The sequence below is a fragment of the Lytechinus variegatus genome, chromosome 6 (assembly GCF_018143015.1).
Source record: "Lytechinus variegatus isolate NC3 chromosome 6, Lvar_3.0, whole genome shotgun sequence".
In the NCBI taxonomy this organism is placed as follows: Eukaryota; Metazoa; Echinodermata; class Echinoidea; order Temnopleuroida; family Toxopneustidae; genus Lytechinus; species Lytechinus variegatus.
In genome coordinates this window covers 42232510-42254755 of record NC_054745.1, presented here as the reverse complement: position 1 = coordinate 42254755, position 22246 = coordinate 42232510, and the positions used below count along the sequence as shown (strand labels likewise).

The 22246-nt window shown below is 34.6% G+C and overlaps 1 protein-coding gene across 1 annotated transcript; it reads right to left on the bottom strand.

Annotated features, from left to right (window-relative positions):
- Positions 1-9054: 9054 nt before the first annotated feature.
- LOC121417503 (secreted frizzled-related protein 3-like) lies at positions 9055-21694 on the bottom strand. The gene is made up of 5 exons (XM_041611224.1): positions 20538-21694; positions 14761-14850; positions 13555-13670; positions 10331-10489; positions 9055-9300 (listed from the first exon to the last, which is right to left on the bottom strand). Exons 1-5 carry the CDS (start codon positions 21094-21096, stop codon positions 9202-9204), a joined length of 1023 nt encoding a protein of 340 aa, XP_041467158.1. The 5' UTR covers positions 21097-21694; the 3' UTR covers positions 9055-9201.
- Positions 21695-22246: the final 552 nt, after the last annotated feature.

Sequence of the window (22246 nt, the reverse complement as noted above, 5' to 3'; positions counted from 1 at the left end):
AGTAAACGCAATGCTATCAAATCCCTTATAGTGTAGCGAGAACACCGCTATATTTTCAATATGCCTTGATTGTGAAATTGATTTGTAATCGGACTGTTTTTTCCAATTCATAAATCAAAACATGGGATGAGTTTCACTCGGCGATTTCTGGATGATTTTATTAAGAACGGTTACTGTAGCAAGCTACTGAAATCCTTGCATTTGATTGGCTTGTAAAAACATTCGAATATAAATTACTTGACTAACAAGACAAATATATGATGAATGTCGTAAGGGTGTTGTGGTCTTGTGGTTACGACTCTTGTCTTCCAATCTGAAGGGCGTGGGTTCGAATCCCAGCCTTGGCGTCTTTCCTTTAGTAAGAAATATATACTGCACTACACCCAATTGAGGTGAATGAGTACCCGGGGCCGTTTCATAAAGCTGTTCGTAATTTAAGAGCGACTTTAAGAACGACTGGTGACCCTTTATTGTGGTAAATGGGTATATTCATTGGCGATGGTTAAGCGCGTATAAAGAAAGTTTCGCCAATGATCATTTTGCACGTTATAGCGCGTATCGTTTACCACAAGAAAGGATCACCGGTCGTTCTTAAAGTCGCTCTTAATTTACGAACAGCTTTATGAAACACCCAACCGGTAGGACTTATTCCTTGACGGCTCATCTATGGCCGGGGTAATTATATGACACAAAGGCCCGTATTCTGAAGTCAGGTTTAAGTTAAACTCAGGTTTAAAGTTGTGGTTTAAGTATGGGAAGCCAAACGTATCAAATTTGTTATTAGTTGTATGTTTCTTATGTTTACTGTGCTCTTTCCTGATTCATCGATGGTGACGCCTAATAATGTTTTTATTCTTCCTAGACAATTATGAATGATTTAATAGCCAAATGAGCTGAAGTATGATGTCTCTACTGTTAGTGATTTATGTGACAATTGGATCGCCATACTTAAACCACAACTTTAAACCCGACTTCAGAATACGGGCCAAAGTATCAACGTTCAGTTGAGTATAATGCACATAGTTACTTGGCTATATAAATGGACAAATTATTATTTATGTGGATTTTGTATCAATGTTTTCTTCTCTCATTTGAATGGCGGGAAATAAGGATGTCATAAATTTTTACCTTTTTAGTCACCACCCGGCGTGGTAAATAAAATAAGTATTTAAGCAAAACAATACTATGTTAGAACTATTACTAGTATTAGAATAGAACAATTCAAATTTATAATGCGAATGCTTCTTTTTTTATATTATGTTAAGTAAACAGTATTAAAGGTTTTGTTGATCTGTATGAAACAATATACTTATGATAGTAGCCCGAATCCTTTTTAATTTTTCTTTAATGTTTTATTTTGAACTTTCATTTTGAGGTCTTGTGTTTTTGAAGATACATGTATGTCGTAATTTTGGCTAGTGTGTATGTCTTCCGATTTTGAACCAGAACATACAGGATTCGAATCTATTGTGAAACATTCTACAATACTTACCTAGATGGGTATTGATATATCCACTAAAAAGTATGTTCTTGACATTTTTTTACCAGGATCGTCAAGCAGTTTTCAATGTATTTCAAGCGTGACTTACGAAAGTGGAATATATCAATAATATGATATTTCATGTCCTGTCACTGATCGTAATCGGCCTAAAATTCATACTTTAGAGGTTCCTGTTTATCTGAAATATATATCATAATCAAGGAACATACATGTATATATTGTAATTTAGTTTTCACATTTAGAAGGTTTTTAAGACTTCAACGATTAAGGTAACAACCTCTTCGAGTTGAATGTGTCAACACTAACCCTTAGAAAATGTTAACAGAATATCATGCAGCAGAGTCTCGAGATCACCTGTAATCTTACTGCACTTTGTATTCTTACAGGCATTGTGTAAAATTACAGAAAATGGTATTTGGTGTATAGAACCATACGAATTTTCTGTCAAACAATCCTTTTCCCCTTTAAAAATCCTATTCTGTTAAATTGCAGAAAATGCCCTGCTCTCTCTCTATATATATATATAACAATTTACAAAATAATTCCGTTATTTTTTTTCTATTAGATCTAGATCTTTTTTCTGTAAAATCTTTTTTAAGAGTGAAGGATATTCTTTTATATCATAGTCATGTTGTAGTTTTTTGTCAAATTTTGATTACATTTTATGATGCAATATGAATATTTATTACGATTTAATTTTAATCTAGATATACCAAATGTTAATGTAAGTGGATGGGTTTGCTGCTCTGTGAACTGGGATTTGGTATCTCTCCCTCTCACCCCCCCCCCTCTCTCTCTTTCTATCTATATCTGTCCCCCCTCTCTATAAATCATTTTAAGTTGAGGGGTCTGTTGCAGAAAAAATTATGAATGAACTTCTAAAATCAAACGTAACTTTTAACAAATCAGAAACGTGCATTTTCAGACTTGCGGTTTTTTTTAAATACAATTCATTTTGCATTAGGCCCCTAGCTCGTACGATTCTGGAGTTGAATTTTGCATATAAAAGTGATATGAAAGACTGTAAATAAAAGTATCGTATTTTATTTATGTGTTATGGGCTTATTCTTTGAATTCAGTGAGAAGACAGTCTATGTTAGAAAAAATGATACAGTGAAAACCCAGTCCAAAAAGGTCAATTGGTAAAGATGAATAGCAAGCTATCAATGTGAAAAGCCCTATGTAATACATCCCAACGCTGCCACTACGTTAATTAAAGATATTTAGTCTGGTGGTTCTGACTCTTGCCTTTAAAAACAAAATAGGGTTGTGGCTTCGAATCCCAGCAACAGCGTAAAGGCCTGGTCACACCGCCCAAGCGTTGTTGGAGCGGTCGTGGAGCGGAGAGAAAAAAAATCCTCACCGCTCGCTGCCGTTCACCATTTTCGATTTCGATTGTTTTTTTATGTTTTAGATTCCCCCCCCCCCATTTTGAGAGCGAAATTCGACCCTCTTTCCCTACCGCTCCACGACCGCTCCAACGACGCTCGGGCGGTGTGACCCGGCCTTAATTTCCTTTTTATTAATACATTGTGCTGCATTCACCCGACAATTTAACAGCCGTAACCAGTAATGGGACCCGTTTTACAAAGAGTTACGATTGATCCAATCAATCTCAACTGCATGGAAATCCATCCATGCCATAATTTCTTTCCACAAGAAATTTGCACAATATCCTTAGTAAACAAAGAGAATCACACTGCATTTTCAAGGGAATGGTGAATGTATGAATATACATCATATCCAGAAAATATTTTTAACAAACATACGTTTTATATGTTGATGCTGCTGGCCGTTCATAGTTGTGGTTGTCGAATCAATCGCAACTCTTTGTAAGGCAGTGCCCCGGAATATGCGTAATGAGTGTGTGATGCTCTTTGCACAATCTTTATTAAAAATCCATTGCACTCTTTACTATCTCGTCAGTTCGTCTCATTTGATATGCGCAAACATAAATCACCCAAAACAATAAGTAATCTCTCCCACTGGGGTACAAGGGGGGGGGGGAAGCTTGTGGCCATGTTTTGGTCCTAAAAACATTCCACGACCAAAGGGAGAAAAAGCTGGAAAAGGGGGAAGAAAAGAAAAGGGATAAAAGTAAGGTAATTATGTTATTTTCTGAAAACTACGTTCGAAACCTATGACGAAATTACATATTCATTTTGAAAAAAAATTAAATCTCTCGCTTCGTTCGCTCGGGACTTTTAAGAAATTTTACCAGTAACCATGTTATGCCCCGTCAATTTTTTCTTTGTCTCGTTGGGCCACTGTTCTTTCAAAGATAGAAGTTTGTAATTTCGTTCTCAAAATGAATCTATCACGTTGTTTGTCTTTTATCTATTTCATCATGGGCGGGTGTAGCGAGCGAGTCAAAATAAACACCAAAATTAATGGGAGAATCGATACTGCGTCAACAAAATATAACATGACCTATCGATCATATAGCAACGGTTTTTCTAAGCCCCTCGTAACTATACACAAGAAACCATGCACGTCCAACAATAAACATAAAGGTCTTATTATCTTGTCGCATGGATTTTTATTTTTAAAACAGAAGAGTTTATTCAATTCAAGCCATCGCAGCGAGCGAAGGGAAATCACAATCAATTGGTGGTATAAATGTAATTTCGTCATCGTAATAAACCATCAGACTCCTGACTATCAAACTTGCAGTTTACTAACTGTGGAAAGGTCCCAATACATGTATATCACGCGTGTTGCTATTGATGTGCGATTCTTAACGAGTTAAAGCGCGCCATCTGGTGCAAAGCTGAAAAATAGAGAGAGGAAAAAATAAAAAGAGATGAATGGGGATGAAGAGGAAACAGTGAAGGGAAAAATGATGCTGAACAAGAAAGAGAAGCAGAAGAGAAAGAATGAGAAGTATGATCATTTCAAACAGAAGAGGAAGACGTTAGAGGAAGAGAAAAGAGGAAACTTATTTTTAAAAAACGAAGGAAGAGAGAAAGTGGAAAGGAATGAGACGAAGAAAAATACGCATAAGAAGAATAATAAGAAGTAAAAAGAAAAATTGAGAAGAAAATGAGAAGGAGAGGAATGAGAAGATGACGAAGAAGACGAAGGAGGGAGGAAAACGTGGTATGGCAAACGCAAACTGACCATAACAATTTTGATATATATATCTCTATTTATTTAGCTTAAAAAGTACAACTTGAGCTTTGTCGATATTGATCAACAAAAATCCACCAAGTCATTGGATGAATGAAGAAGAAATTCAGTGAGAGCTATTGAAATTTAAGGATGAATAAAGTTTGAAGTTTGGGATTGACTCTTGAAGGTCAAGTCCACCTCAGGAAAATGTTGATTTGAATCAATAGAGAAAAATCAGACTAGCACAATGCTGAAAATTTCATCAAAATCGGATGTAAAATAAGAAAGTTATGACATTTCAAAGTTTCGCTTATTTTGAACAAAATAGTTATATGAACGAGCCAGTTACATCCAAATGAGAGAGTCGATGATGTCACTCACTATTTCTTTTGTTTTTTTATTGTTTGAATTCTACAATATTTCAATTTTTACGAATTCGATGATTAGGACCTCCTTGCCTGAAGCACAAAATGTTAAAATAATGGAATTCCACTTGTTCAGGGAGGAATGAAACTTCATTTCACATGACAATGACGAGAAAATAAAAATATTTCATATTTCATATAATAAAATACAAAAGAAATAGTGAGTGAGTGATGTCATCAGTTCCCTCATTTGCATACCGACCGAGATGTGCATAGAACTGTTTTGTGAAATTAAGCGAAACTTTAAAATGTCATAACTCTCTTATTTTACATCCGATTTTGATGAAATTTTCAGTGTTATGCTTGTTGAATCTTTCTCTTTTTATTTAAATCAAGTTTTTGTTGGGGTGAACTTGTCCTTTAAGCATGACATACACACACTGTGCGATCTCGGTGAAACTTCCAAGCAGCCTACGAAAATGGTGTCAAAGAAACTCTTTGACACCCCACCTGACTCTTCGATATTATCAAACTTTAAGGCCCGTATTCTGAAGTCGGGTTTAAATTAAACTCAGGTTTAAAGTTGTGGTTTAAGTATGGATGGCCAATTGTTACATAAATCGCCAACAGTAGAGATATCATATTTCAGCTCATTTGGCTCTCAAAATTATTCAGAATTGTGTAGGAAGTATAAATAGATGATTGTCTTCATCATCGATGAATCAGGAAAGAACACGTGAACATAAGAAACACACAACTTAATAAAAATATTGACACTTTTGGCTTCCCATAATTTTAGTACAGAGTTATACTATGGTCTAAGTTAAACCTGACTTCAGAATACGGGCCTAATGTCTAATATTTGAAGACCAACTTATTATTTTGGCCAATGACAGATAACCTTTCATGGCGACTTATAGTTTTTTTTCTTGAGGGGGGGGGGGGTTGCTCGTTGTTTTATATTCGTCAGATTTCGGCGCTGATGTCTTAAGACGCTTCCTTTCACACGAGCAACCATTCTCTTTTTAGGGGAACGTCGTTAAAACAGCATATATGTATATGGATTATAATGTACAATATCAAACCGTACTAAGGTAATATATTTGACGTATATATAGAAAGAAATAAGGAAAAAGGGTAAATTATCTTAATGGTATATTTATTATTCAAAAATAACAAGAAATTACTACACACATACATATGAATACAAAATGAAACATAATTAAAAACTTTTATGCGGTGTTGATAAAAAACTAGCAATCATTTTAAAAGTAATTTATTTCTTCCCAAATCAATCATAAGTCTGGCAGTTTTTTTCTTCAAATTTGCAACAATGTACTGATTTGGTTCTTCCAACAAGCATTAAAAGTAAACTTGCTTTAGCTACTGTTAATTTGCATAAGAATTTTGCGATTGATAGGAAAAAACATCTTGTAACACCGCCTAGAAATTCTTGAACCTTTTTTGTTTCGTATTTGGAACAGTTGAATGATCTTCGGAGAATCTGAAATGGGTTCTGAACAGTCCTTTAGAACTATGTTTATTCTATATTTAAGGAACCCTTTAAGATTCTTTATATAACATATGGGTTTTTTGAAGATATGAAGAACACTGCCAATTTTGTACAGGGTTCTTAAAACTACCTATTTGTATTTAACAACATCGATTATCCCATAGGTTGTATATATGAAGCCTTAATGGGTTCCCTTTAGAATAAAACAAAAACAAAAGTTTCTAAATGACAGTTTTGAAAATATTTCTTCTTTTTGAAGAACCTCTGAAAGCTTCAAAATACTGGATCAACAAAAGTTCAGATTAGCACATAGAGTGACCAATGATATACAAGAACAATGACTCGTTTTTCAAAACAACTTTGAATGATACAAACACAAATGCGATTTCATCGCTGAACAAATAACTTGACCTAAAAATAAATTCGAATTTTACAAAGAAAGTACCTGTTTAAATGCTTAAATGAATAGAGAAACAATGCTATGATTACCTTATATAACTGAATATAATTATTAGCTACAATTTCAAAAACAAAAAGAGTTAAATTGTGTAGTTTTTGTCTAACATTGTTTAAAGGATGAAAAGATGAGTAAAACTCTGACATTGAACATTGTGATATCTATAGGGGGCGCTATTCAGAAATCATGTATGGTATTTATTTTCTATCATATCAATAATGATATTTCGCCACCACTACGCAAGACGCTTTCTTGAACGTAGATAATCTATTGTCCATGCCCTTAATGAAGTCTTTGTCGAGGGTCGATGAATCAGGGGGTATTAGGTGGCATGCCTTATTCGACCCCGACATGGCATCTACATGTATTACTCCCCTGTGCATGATGTCTAAATAATACTCAAACCGTACAAACATCATAGATATAAACAGTCTATAAATATTCATTTGAATGAGCTCCGAATATTATTCAATGACATCAGAATAAGCCTTATACCCTGCAAAAACTCCGGTGTTGATTTTACACCAGCCCGGAATATATATATGTCCACACAAAAAAGTGTTAAACAACACTGATTTTTCGGTATTAGTCTAACACCAGATAGGTGTTTATACAACACCAATTAAAACAGCATTGGTTTGATTCCAAACTGGTGTTGTTTCAATACTTCTCTGGTGTGGACATATATAAATTCAGAGCTGGTGTTAAATCAACATCGGTGTTTTTGCAGTGTAGGGCTTTAAGATTACACTAGAAATCCGTACTTAAAAATATTAATAATGAAACAGATATAGTATGTAGCAAGTCTTAAAATAGTTTTTTTAAGCACCGTTCATACATCGTCTTCTAGATGATAACCTCCTATAAAGTATGAATGGAGAAAATATAAGCTTCCCTATTACTGCGTTCCTGCCAAACAATTTTTAAGACGAGTTATTTTATTATTCTTTGATAAAAACTACTTTTTCATAACATTGATAAGATTAACAAGCTTATAATGATGTTATGAATTTGTGATCATTTTGATGAAAAAGATTTCGCATCACTATTATATGATCAGGGGCCCGTTGCAGAAAGAGTTGCGTTTAAACGCAAGTCAAAAAATCAATCGCAAGTCCCAAATGCGGTTGAAAATCCAAGTTACGCATGATTTTTAGAGTTGCGATTGATTGCAACTCTTTCTGCAACGGGCCCCAGGAACATGGTAACGACTTTTAATAGGGGTGCTGGTTTGAAAGAAAAATTTGAAAAGCAAAAAAAAAACTTCAAATTAAATGTAATTTGTAATTCTAGTTATTCACACATCAAGAACCCCCCCCCCCGCTCTTCCAAGGGACACGGATATGATATGAAAGCTGATCATGAAATATCCCTGCTTCATATCCTTCGTTTCAATTAGTTCTATTCACATTGTATTCATGGAGAATGCACAAACTGGGTTGACTCCTAATTTTATCGATAATAGCAACATTGTCGTCACTGTTTTCGTTACAAGGGAGACAACGAAAAATGAAAAGAGAGAATTATTCATATTCCAAGTTACCAATAATATGGTGTTTAGAGGTCCTAAGTTAATTCGTGCAACTTTTTCACCAAAGATAAAAAAAAAACATACCAAAATTTCGTTAACTTGCATCCGATTTCGACGAAGTTCTCGATGATAAGGCTGTATTTACTCCAGTATAATTAGAAGGCAGGAGTACCTTTTTAAAAAGTCATTCGATTTCATATCATACGAAAAGAGCTTGAGTCATTCATAATACTCAATGAACATGATGAATGAAATGACTTACATCAATAAATGTCCCCCTAATAAGTCTTGATAATAATGTCTCAGTCAATCTAAGCAACCTTCAGATCGATAATGACAATCTTTAGACATAATGATAATAATAATAACAAAAGCAAAAATGATAATATAACAATTTTTCTCAAATGCTTTAAAAGGGGATTTGACTTGATAATTGAGTTTGACATTTAAGTTTGATATCAAAGAAAACACTATGTTGATATCATTATTATGCACTGTACGATAATTGAATAGCTGTTTGCAAAGCCTCTATTATTGAAATATTATTATCCATTAACATCATTCGTCATGTTCGTTAAGCTTTAAAAGCTTTTTTTCTGAACCACATAATTTAAATATGACCACATTTGCATGATGTTCCGCCACATACTTGAAGATGATTGACTGTGACGTCAGCACGGGAGAAGTTCATTGACCTCTGATAAAAAGGTCATGACCTCTGACCTATCCATATAGGTAATAGAGATCTCTGTTTCTTCTATTACTCCTGGAATCACTTGAATCTCGATATCGCTGATCGTACAGAAGCTTCTGGCCCCATTTCTAAGTGGGATGATCAAGCAAGATAATAATTTGAATAGAAAAAGAAACGATTTTATCATGGAACTGATTTCAATGGTAAATTACCAATTTAACAAAATGAGAACATATAGGACAATAGCTTATTTGAAAAATCAAAGGACTAATATACCCAGACAATATGTTGTTTTTTGTATAAAGAATGAATTATGTATCATCCCTTATAATGCATAGTCCTACAAAAGAAAAATTAAATAATTTTTGAAGGTATTGGAGGGTTAAAGGTGAACTCAATCCCAACATTAAAATTGAATATAAAATAAGAAAATGAAAACATTTCACACAGAGGTAATGGATAATATGCAAATCAGTTGATGACGTTCAACACTCAACGTTCAATTTTTAATTATTTTGGTTTTAAAGATTTCAAGGGGTAAATGTCTTGTGGTTGAGCTATGCTTAAAGAAATGAAAAACTTAAAACATTTGGCAACAGAAAAGAAGCATTATTGAGCGTTTGAAGTCATCGCAGTTTATGATATTTTTGTTGCCATTTTTTTTGAGGTAAGACACCTATTTTAGATGATTGGCTACGAAGGGAGATGGAAAGAAAATTCTGCAAGTCCTTCAAGAAACGCTCCCCCACACTCTAAAAACACTGAGTAAAAGTTTATACAAACTGGGTAGAAAGGGACCATGAATGATTGATGGGTGTTTTTTACTCAATATTGGGCAAAATCCATTTTTAGGGGTAAATTTACAAAATATTTGGTATCTCCTTATCCAACCAACATGTATGTTCTCACTTCACCCAATATTGGATAAACCTTTTTAGAGTGCATATAAAGAGTTCCTGCATGGGAGGTTGGTTACACTAAAGAGTTTTCTATAATGAAAAAAAAACACCAACAAAAAGCACAGATAGGTGAAATGTGGTAGCGTTCACGCATGCGCAGTCACAGGCCGACTCGATCACAATTCCGTCATTTACCGCGAGCTATCGTCTCCATCGCATCGTAAACTCCATTATTACAAGACATATACAATAAACCTACCTTAACTCTCTTGCTGTATCTGTTCTGCCATGGAATCGCCAAGCAGTCGTTTTCTAGTAACAATCTACCGTTGATTATATCTTGATAACACATGATCATGTATTCTTCACCGGGCGTTAGCATCGGACATGCGCAGTAGTTGTTGACCCACAATTGGACCTGTAATCAAAAGTAAATATTACCGTAATTAATAAGAGTAGACTTGTGTTTCACTACTGCATTGAAATAACACAATGTCACAAAGTTTGTCCACAGTGTGTTCACAGTGCGTTCACAGTGTATTCCCAGTGCGTTCATAGTGTGTTCACAGTGTGTTCACAGTGTATTCACAGTGTGTTCACAGTGTGTTCACAGTGTGTTCACAGTGTGTTCACAGTGTGTTCACAGTGTATTCACAGTGCGTTCATAGTGTGTTCACAGTGTATTCACAGTGCGTTCATAGTGTGTTCACAGTGTATTCACAGTGTATTCACAGTGTGTTCAGAGTATGTTCACAGTGTATTCCCAGTGCGTTCATAGTGTGTTCACAGTGTATTTACAGTGTATTCACAGTGTGTTCACAGTGTGTTCACAGTGTATTCATAGTGTGTTCACAGTGTATTCAAGTTGTGATTACAGTGTGTTCACAGTGTGTTCACAGTGCGTTCATAGTGTGTTCACAGTGTATTTACAGTGTATTCACAGTGTGTTCACAGTGTGTTCACAGTGTGTTCACAGTGTATTCATAGTGTGTTCACAGTGTATTCAAGTTGTGATTACAGTGTGTTCACAGTGTGTTCACAGTGTATTCACAGTGTGTTCTTGGTGCGTTCGCACACTCTAAAAAACGAAGAGCTAATACACGCTCCTTAAGAGCCTGTATAGTGACTGCACTTTGGAGTGCTGAGTTGTCTAGTTCAAATTTTAACGAGAAAAATCAGCACTACGAAGTGCAATCACTGTACACGCTCTTTAAGAGTTGAATTAGCTTTTCGTTGCTCTTGATTTTTTTTAGACTGCAGAGTGTTCACAGTGCGTTCACTGTGTGTTGACGGTGGGTTCACAGAGTGTTCGTGGTGCATTAACAGAGTATTCACGATGCGTTCCCAGAGTGTAGACGATGTGTTCACAGTATGTTGACTTTGTATTCATAGTGTATTCACAGTGTGCTTACAGGAATATCAGTGTTTTCAGAGGTGTGTCCACAATGTGTTCACAGTGTATTCAGTGTGTCCACATCCAAAGTGTATTCGTAGTGCATTCAGTGTGTTCAAAGTGTGTTCACTGTGTGATCACACTATGTTCATAGTGTATCCACAGTGTATTCAGTGTATTGACAGTGTGTTCACAGTGTATTTACAGTGCACACAGTGTTTACAGTGCATTCACAGTGTATTCAATGTGTTCACGGTGCTTTCACAGGGTGTTTACGATGCATTCATGATGTATTCAGTGTGTTCACAGTGTATTCACAGTGTATTCAAAGTGTTCACGGTGCGTTCACAAAATGTTCACGGTGTGTTTGCAGTGTATTCATAGAGTATTCAGTGTATTCACACGGTCGATGTGGTTCAAGGGGATCAAACTGACCAAGACTGTGTGATCAAATCATTGAATTAGTCTTGTAAAAAGTTATTCTTGAAATATACCTGTTGATATACCTATCAATAATAAAGAAGATAAAATCCTAAAAAACAAGTATGAAAGTAATTGCTTTACTACTTAGTAGCATAATTACTACGGTATGTATATGTAATAGGTAGTGAAATAATATGTTTTTATTTGAGTGGGTCTATAATTTAAGACTACACAGATGAGAATGTTGCATTATGGGTTGGACACTGTCCAGATATGAATAATTGAAGACTTGTGATGGTGCTATTAAGACTGTGGTTCACTGCTGCTTTAAAATGCTCTTGTTTTCGTGTTCATGTTGATTTCACACTGTACTTTGGGTACATCCAGAGGGCGTGTGTTCACAGACAGGACGATGTGAACATTGCATGTATTATGTATTGATGCGATGCACACTCACTGTTGAAATGCTCAACTTTAACAGTGTGACGTTGAATTCACACAATATACCATACTGTGAAAACAGTGTAGACACACTGTAGGCCAATGTGTTTTTTCCAATCATGTTAATCACTATTCAATTAAAGGGGCAAGCCGGGCTGAAAATAATATTATCTAAATAATTAGAGTAAAATTCACAGAGCAGAATGCTGAAAATTTCATCAAAATTGGATAACAAATAACGAGGTTTTGAATTTTAAAGTTCAGCAATATTTTGGTAAAATAGTTATATACATGTCATCATGAATGTCATCATCCCCTCTTTGCTTTTTCTTATGTTATTTCATGAAATCATAATTGTTTAATTTTGTCCATACATGTATGAATAATGTGTCTCCATTATAATGAAATAAGTTGCAGCAATAAATATCTAATGCACTAAATCAGTTGTCAATCAATTTTTTTTTATTCTTGGTAGAAAAAAGATTGAATAAACCTTATTTCATATAATAAAATGCAAAAGAACAAGTGGGGATATGACATTATCAGGTTGCTCATTGAATATTCATTAAGACATGCGTAGAATTGTTTCACCGAAATAATGCAAATCTAAATGGCATCACTTTGTTATTCCTTGTCCGATTTTGATCATATTTTCAGTGTTTTGTTTGTCTTATTTTTCTTAATCTGTTTAAATCATATCATTCTCAGCCCCGAGCATCCCTTTAAAGTAGAGATCATTATCTTTAAGAGTTATTGCGTTTCGCCTTGTAGGTACAAGACGGTGCAATACCACACTGCATATAGTGACAACTTGCTATCCGGTATATAAACATGAATCAAAGCTTCATTTACAGGCCTGAACGACATGAGCGGCGAATTCATAATTCTTTTATTTCAACCCCCCCCCCTCAAAAAGAGAGATAAATTCCAAGGTTTCATATTAAGGCCTAATGTAAAATCTTTCAGATTTCGATTACAAAATGTGTTACTGGAGCTAAACCAATTAAAAAAAAAAATATTCTGTAATCGTACACAAAAATGACGTCACAAAAACAGACCACCACCACCCTTAAAACTTTGACAGATTTCCATCAAAGTTGATATGGCTTTCCGCTCATGTTCTTTACTATCGTGGCATTAATAGGTGTGAATTTACTTAAATTGTCTTGTATGACAACTTATAAACGAAACCTATGAAACTGAATTTCCCGTCAGGTGACTCTTACCTCTCCGACTGGTATGTGAATCTCACTGAACTGTACCACGTGATGTATAATAACCCGGATGTACATTTCACCCCTTCGAGTACCGGAAAAGAAACCCTCGACCCTTGCACGAATCACTGTAAAATATTATAGACAAATTAAAAAAAAACATAAAAAATATTTTTAAAATGTTTTAGGAGAATGATATCAATGTGGAATATTGATAAATGTAAAGACCTTCTCCGAAATGACAATATAAATCATAATGTTCAAAATCCGAATCTTACTAAGCTAACAACGGAACCAAACCATAATACTCTACAGAGCTAAACGAACAAAAAATTATGTGAAATCAAACCCTTAAAAGGACAAGTACACCCCAACAAAACGTTGATTTGACAAAAGGAGAAAAGTGCAACAAACAAAACACTGAAATTTTCATTAAAATCGGATGTAAAATAAGGAAGTTATGACATTTAAAAGTTTTGCCTTATTTCACAGAACAGTTAAACGCATATCCTGTTCGGTATGCAAATTGGCAGACTGATGACGTCACCCACTCACTATTTCTCTTGTATTTCATTAGATGAAATATGAAACATTCTAACTTTCTCCTCCTTGTCAAGTGAAAAGAAGTTTTATTTATCCCTGAACATGTGGAATTACCATCAGTTTAACACTTCATTGTTAAGTTAAGTTGTTCCTAATTGTCAAATCTGTAAAAAGTTGAAATATTGTATTATTCAAACAATAAAAAACAAAAGAAATAGTGAGTGATAGACATCATCGACTCTCTCATTAGCATATCGCTGAGTTGTGCATTTAACTGTTTTGTGAAAATAAGCAAAACTTAAAAAATGTCAAACTTTCTTATTTTACATACGATTTCGAAAAAAATTTGCAGCATTATGTTTGTTTGATTTTTCTCTATCAATTCAAATCAGTAACTTTCGGGGGTGGACTCGACCTTTTACTACCTAATTGAAAGAAGGATAGGCCATGTGAACGGATCTTAATTAACTAAACTAAGCTACATTTCAGGTAACCAAACTAATCTAAACTGTAAATTACTGATCAATAAATCTTATCGTGTTTAGTTTTTGTTTAATCTTCATAGAAACTTCATTTATAAGATCATTTACATTCAAATATCATTTATTGCAGTTCAATTTGACTTCGAAAGAATTTTCAAGTATATAGCTTAAGCAGTTTAACTAGATACTTTACCAAATTCATATTCCTTCTCGAAAAACAGATCACGTGATAGCTCAAAATCGTACTGGCATACGTCACAATTCCCTGGTGGCACCTGAGGAACTGGATAGAAAGAGAGAGAGGAAAAAGGAATAAATGAATACAAAATTATTAGTGGCGATGTGCAATCATCAGCTTTTCATTGCATATTCATTTAGAAATGCATAGAACTGTTTCACCAAAATAATGCAAAGTTGTAAAAAATATCATAAATTTTGTTATTCTTTGTGTGATTTCGATACAATTTTAGCGATCTGCGTTCTCTGTTTTTATTTTGATGATAATAATAATAACAGTCATCTATATATATATATATGTATATATATATATATATATATACATTTATATGTTAAGATATGTTATTTTCATTTTGGATTATATTTTCATATCTTATATTGCAAACTTTGTAGCCAAGAAAGAGACATGAAATAAATCATTGGAAATTATATATAAGCCTATAAGGTCTTTATCCCTTTATCTCATCAGTTTCTGATTCTTCATCTTCTTTTTCATTTTTCTTCTTCTTCTTCTCCTCCTCCTTCTTCTTCTGTTCTTCCTCTTATTCTTCTTCTTCTTCCTCTTCTTCTTCTTCTTCTCCTTCTTCTTCTCCTTCTTCTTCTTCCTCTTCGTCTTCTTCTTCTTCCTCTTCTTCTTCTTCTTCTTCCCCCCCTCTTCCTTTTTTTCTTCTTTTTCTTCTTCTTCTTCTACTTCTTCTTCTTCATCTCCCTCCCTCCCTTTTTCTTTTTTTTCATTGTGTTATGACTGTGATTTACTAATTAATCCAAATAAGTCATAAAGATTGCGTATATCTGAAGGTTATTGTAACAGTGATCTTGGCTAAATATAAATAACATTCATGAAAAAAGTGTTAACATGCATAATTTGAAAAACAACTATTGCGAAATTACGTCTCCCCTTTAATATTTGTGGACATGTCAATCTTTACGTCAATCATAATAACAATATTATGTCATAGCGCCCCCACACACCAGGAAGTCTACATTATGTTGTAAACATCTTTCTTTCAGCATGACCTTAAAAATCCCACCCTGCTTGCGAACGGGGATAGTTTCTCCAACTGGTAGAGAAATCTATATACATCCCTTTGGTCATAATGTATTGAGTGTGTTATGTTCTTAAATCTGGGTCTTGTGGTTTCGAGAAACGGGTCCATTGATCATGACAAAACAAGATACTCGAAGATTTAATCTAATGTAAAATGTGCCAATAAAAAAATAATGAATAAAATTGTGATTATTGAATAAAAACTAACCACACACAAAGGAAGAAACCAGATTACGAATCACTCCGGTTAAGAGGAAGAAAGAATATAGATAGATTTTAGATGCAGACCATAGGGGTTACACTTCGTAATTCCGAAGGTTCTTTATTCCGAAGGTTCGTTATTCCGAAGGTCTTTTATTCCGAAGGTTCGTAATTCCGAAACACGTAAATTGTCTACCTCGATGTCCGTTAATCAAAAAACCGTATTAGGGTTCGTTAATCCGAACATTTGTGGCGTTATTCCGGAGGTTCGTTATTCCGAAGGTTCGATAATCCGAAAAAGAAATAGGCCTAATGTTCGTTGTTCCGAAGGATCTTTAATCCGGACTTACGAATCTTTGGAATAACGAACCTTCGGAATAACGAACCTTCGGAATAACGAATGTATGCGGACCATGGGTACATGTGCATGCAAAGGGAGAAGGGGGTGAAATCATATAGAAATAAAGAAATGTATGCGGGCGTTTGTTAAGATCCAGTTTAATGTGAATATTCAAATTAATGAGAAAACATTGATAGTCATAGGGTTTTTCACGATGTTGAAAATGAAAGCAGAGCTTTTCTGAACGTAATTTTGGTTTCCACACAATATACGATTTATAGAGTCTATATGTGGGCTCAGTTCACTTCAGCAAAATTCAGTTATTTTTCTATGTTGTCAGGTTTCAAGAGAGAATTAGTCATTAATTTGAGATTTCTTGAAAAGAGTAATAAGATAAAAAAAAAAATAACAGAAAAACAGTACAATAAAATCAAAAGCTTGTGAAAAGTGAAATCAATTGTATTATTGCCTGTGTTTGTTTATTGATTTTAATGTAATAAATAGCTCTGATGAGGACAAAAAAAATGTGTGCGTTTGTGTGTGAGACAGGCATACATAAACAGAGAGGGAGAGAGAGCGCGGAGAGAAAGAAGCCTGGTCAAATATGAGCCAAGAGAGAAAGTAAGATAAATATTTAAAGGTAAAAAAGGGATCTTGAAGAAGCAAATAAAATTCATGAAGAGTAAAGTTGATTGATCCACAAAGTGCTGCACTCAACCCAGGTGAGGTAAATGGATACCTGGCAGGAATTTATTCCTTGAAACGCAGCGCGCGGAACAGCTGCACTGCTAAAGCCAGGGTAATTATGCTGCATATAGACTGTAGAGCGCTTAGAGACTTCTGACAAAGTAAGTTTTAAGCGCTATATAAGCAAGTATAATTGTAATTATTAAAGTAGATGCAATTAACAAAATATATTTGTACATGATAAAGCATTATAAATACTACAGTGTATGAGTCAGACATGAGAAAAGAGGGAAAATCATTTGTGCAATATTATGAGTTGAACTGCCAAAGGTCATGGTTATAAACGTGATGGAATTCTAGAACATTTTTCATTCAAAGAAAACTCTTTAAATTTCCGAAATTGTTTTTATTCGGGATTAACTGAGCGCGAAACCAAAGGCATGTAGTTTCATTTCATTCCTATTTTTTTCAAAATTGACGTGCTGATATACGTGACATAATTGTTAAATTCTAAAATTATTAATGACGAGAGATATAGATGTTGCCAATTTGACTACCAGAAGAGGTTTACGGCTCTTTAAGTTATAATGTCCTCAAAACAATCTAGTAGGAAAAAAATCAATCGTGTTTGTCAAAGGGAAATTGTGGAAGTTTATTTATTTTAATATTAAGTTTTTGATTTGATTTGATTTGAATTTATTTTTCCACTTTCGTTTACAATAACAAATCATATATGACAATAATACATATCAATCAAGAAATAGTTACACAAAATCGAAAATTAACAATAATTTGTCAAAAAAAGATAACAAAAGTGGGGGAACCTAAATTAAAAGCAAAGCTTGTATTGCTTAGGACCCAGTAAAATAACATTTTTTATTTATACAACATTAACAAAAAAAATAAAAACAAATTTGTTGGTTGAAAAATACTTGATTTTGTAAGAAAAGAAAAAAAAATAATGATAACGGTGACAATATTTATAATAGCAATTATTATGCTATAGTAACTATAATCCTGCGAAGACGGACATGTAAAATAGAATATAGGAAAGACAAAATTACAAAACACAAACATATAACAAGAACAAAAAATTATAGCACAAAACTTAAACGAAAATTAAATATTTCATACCCTAAAGAATTACTGTCGAAACAAAATTGTCATAGCATCAGATAAAACATTCTAATTGTCATAGCATCAGATAAAAGTTCTAATAGATACTGAGGATAAGCGGGCTTTAGTGAAACTTGAACACCAAGCATAAAATACAATACACTGTAAAACGCCAGTGTTGATTTAAAGGGGTACTCCACCCTGAAAATAATTTGATTTGAACACATTAAGAAAAATCAGACAAACAAAACACTGAAAGTTTGACCAAAGTCGGACAAGGAATAACAGAGTTTTATCATCTTAACGATTTGCATTATTCCGTAGAGCAGTTCTAGGCATGTCTTCATGAATATTCAATGAGCAATCTGCTGCTATTTCCTTACTTGTAATTTGGCATTTTATTATATGAAATAAGGTTTGTTCAAATATTTTTTCTTCAAGAACCAAAAATATTGGAATAGCAACTGAAGTGCATTACATGTTCATTGCTGCAACTTATTTCATTTCATCACTCACACTAACTAACTCACACATGTATGTATGAAAAAAAGGGAAAATATGATTAGATATAATGACAAAAGAAAAAGGAAAGTGGGCATGTGACGTCAGCCCACCTAGTGAATATTCATGATGACGTGCATAAAACTGTTTTCACAGTACATTGCTTAGTCTTGAAATTCAATATACTTCCCTATTTGTTATCAGATTTTGATGAGATTTTATGGTGAATTTTACTCTATGTATTTAGATATAAATATTTTTAGCCCGGAGTATCCCTTTAACAACAGTCTGGTATCTATATCGGTTCATACCAGAGAGGTGTCAAAACAACACCAGTTAAGAATCAAACCGATATTTGGTTTAACACTAATTGGTGTTGCTTAAATGCCGAACTGGTGATAGCCTAACGCAAAACCGGCTTTGTTTCAACATCTCTCTGGTGTGGACTGCTATAGACATTTTCTCCGGCGACAATTGCTCCGATGGAAAATCTGCACATTAAGCAAAACATAAATCCTAACCTCCGAAACTAAATAAACCCTAATTCTTAAAGGAGAATGAAACCATTGGAACAAGATAGCTTGTGTGAAAACAGAAAAATCAAAGAAACAGATCAACGAAAGTTTGAGAAAAATCGGACAAATAATGAGAAAGTTATGAGCATTTGAATATTGCAATCACTAATGCTATGGAGATAGCAAATTGGCAATGCGACAAAGATGTGTGATGTCACTTGTGAACAACTCTCCCCATTACTTTAGTATATATTTCATTTGAATTGCCTCTTTTATCACATCTATCCATAGATCATGTGTTCTTTCTACATGAGGGCATGTAATACATATTTTTTAAGAATACATCATGGATAAAGAGTTTGTATCATCATAAGAAAAAGCAAAAAGAGACATTTTGAGGGTATTTTATAGTCCACCAAAGGGAAAGTTGTTCATCAGTGACATCACACATCCTTGTCGCATTGCCAATAGGAGGATCTCCATAGCATTAGTGATTGCAATATTCAAATGCTCATAACTTTCTCATCATTTGTCCGATTTTTCTCAAACTTTCTTTATTCTTATTCTTTGATTTTTCTGTTTCTACACAAGCCTATTTGTTCCAAAGGTTTCATTCCCCTTTAATTATCTCTACATTAAAACTCTATTACAATCCTAACTCTATCCCTATCCCATATAAGATATTAAGATCGGATTAATTGTCGCACGAGCAAATGTCGTCTCACCATAGAGTTTAGGCTGGTTTTAAATTAACACCGGCGTTTTTTTCAGTGAAGGCCTCTATATAAGGAACAGATTATTTATTGTGCTCTCCAAGTGAATATATTCAACACGTTTAAAGAATTAATAACGGACATGGAAAAAAAGTTTTGAGTCTGTTTGAAATGGTTTGTATGGCAATATCAGTTTTATGATTTGTATTGATTCCGGATGTTTGTGTTTCGTAGCCAAGGTGCCAAGTTCGGAATTGTGGGCCTTGCTTAACAAACAGAAGTTTTGACTGGGACCAACTAATATCTCGTTATGAAGCATCATATTGGTCTTGATTCTTAATGCTTTGCTTTATCAGTATTGTAACCGGCATATTGCTAACATTGGTCAACAGACAAAAGATTTTTTTTTTGATTCAATAACAATTTAAATCAATGTTAACATGGAAGTTACAAACAATTGTAGGTCTTGTGGAACTGGGTTCTAAAATGGCACCACTCCATCCCGACTAATGATACAGTAAACTGAAATACTACAGGTGACAGAATATTCTTTGGACATGGTGATCTAGATCTTAGGTGGATGAGAGGGCGCCTTACAATTTTTTTTCTTACCTGCAGGAGTGGGTTGAAACTGGTCCATGGTTGGCCCCGAGTCAACGATGGCATCTCTGGTGATACACACACCGGAAGTATACTCAGGTAGCTGATCACAAGACAGATATTCAGGCCAAGACACATTGTGCTCTACCATTATAGGCTCACAGCCCGCCCTCACATTCTGACAGATGCTCTTACAAGGAGGCACAGGTTCTTCCATGAAACCCATTGTGCAAATGGGCGCGTACATCGCGCATAGGAAGAAAGTCAGGTTACCACTGCAGTTGGTGTTGACAAGCGGCAAGAACTGTTCGATAGCCAGCTTGGCATTCTCTTGCGTGCTATGATGTAGAAGGTTGGGCATTCTGGTTAGGTTGTAAGGCATCGAAGCACACATCGGAAGCTGAACCAGTTGACACTCAGGCCTTCCGTTCATGCTCATTGCTGATAAAACAGTGATCAAAGTCAAAAGGAAGACCGAGTTTCTCATGATGTTTGAAATGCATAAAGCGCAGGGAGAAGACATGGTCCTCAAAGACACATCGTAACGAATCCTTAACTTGCACTTCTCCATGGTATTCTTCGCTTGCGACTGAACTCCTACAAAGTTTGCTGATTCTTATGACGACGATGTTTTAGCTTGTCTGTGATCCACACGTTATTGGCGAATGATGTCTATTGTTTTAAAACATTTTTACTCACAATGAAGACAAAGGCTTTGTTTCATACAAAGGAATGCTGAAGTCAAGGTTATGTTAAGCACCAAAAATAAACCTCAGCACAAGCGATGAAAAAAAAATCCCCAAAGGGATTATGAAAACTCGCAAAGATATCAAATATGTTTTGAAAAGTCAAAATGTTCAGTCGTTAATCTTCTCATTGTTATCAGCTCTCGTCTTAAAATGTCTGTTTTAATTCATCGAGACGTCCATGTAACAAACCAGCTCTTTTGCAATAATATAACATTAATTCGAAACTATCAAAATGCAAAACATTTCGATCCGGATAAAGTAGCTCGCTCCGATAAATTCGAGGTTAAAATAACGAAGGAAAAACACAGTTGGGTGTAACCAAGCGTTTGGCGTCACTGTTGAATTATCCTACAATCAAATGTGATTCCTCTGCCTTTTATACTCTCATTTTCTCCACAAAAAAAACACTTTTTTACAATCCTCACCCTGCTCATCAATCAATCATAGGCATCAAAATGTTCCAACTTGCTAAAAATAAATCACATTTAAGGCTGGTCCAGATTCAATGTGAAGGTTTTTAGACGTGATGTCATCAGAGAACATTCGTGGCATCACAATGATTTATGTGTCCATATTCCTCGATACAAATTGACAGCGGTTTTGATTCCAAGCTTAAGTTTACCAACGTGGAGAGTGATACTGATAGAGACGGCGGTTGATAAGGTGTGATACGTACTGGATCTGTTAAATCATAAAAATATAATATCTAAAACAATAGTAGTCTACCAGGCCTCAAATCATTTTCTACCAATCATCGCTAAGCGGTTTTATTTCCGCTGACCCGCTGAAACGATATATCCGGAGTGGCGAAGGGTTTGGCTCGTCCTAGGAATGTATCACAACCCGTTAGAGGTAAAGGAATAATTGATTCGCTGTCATGTGACATCTCATGAAATTACGATGGTATGTCAGGTGATGAGTGACGTCATGCACATGAACACGATCTGAGTTCATAAGTAGTTAACCGCAAGC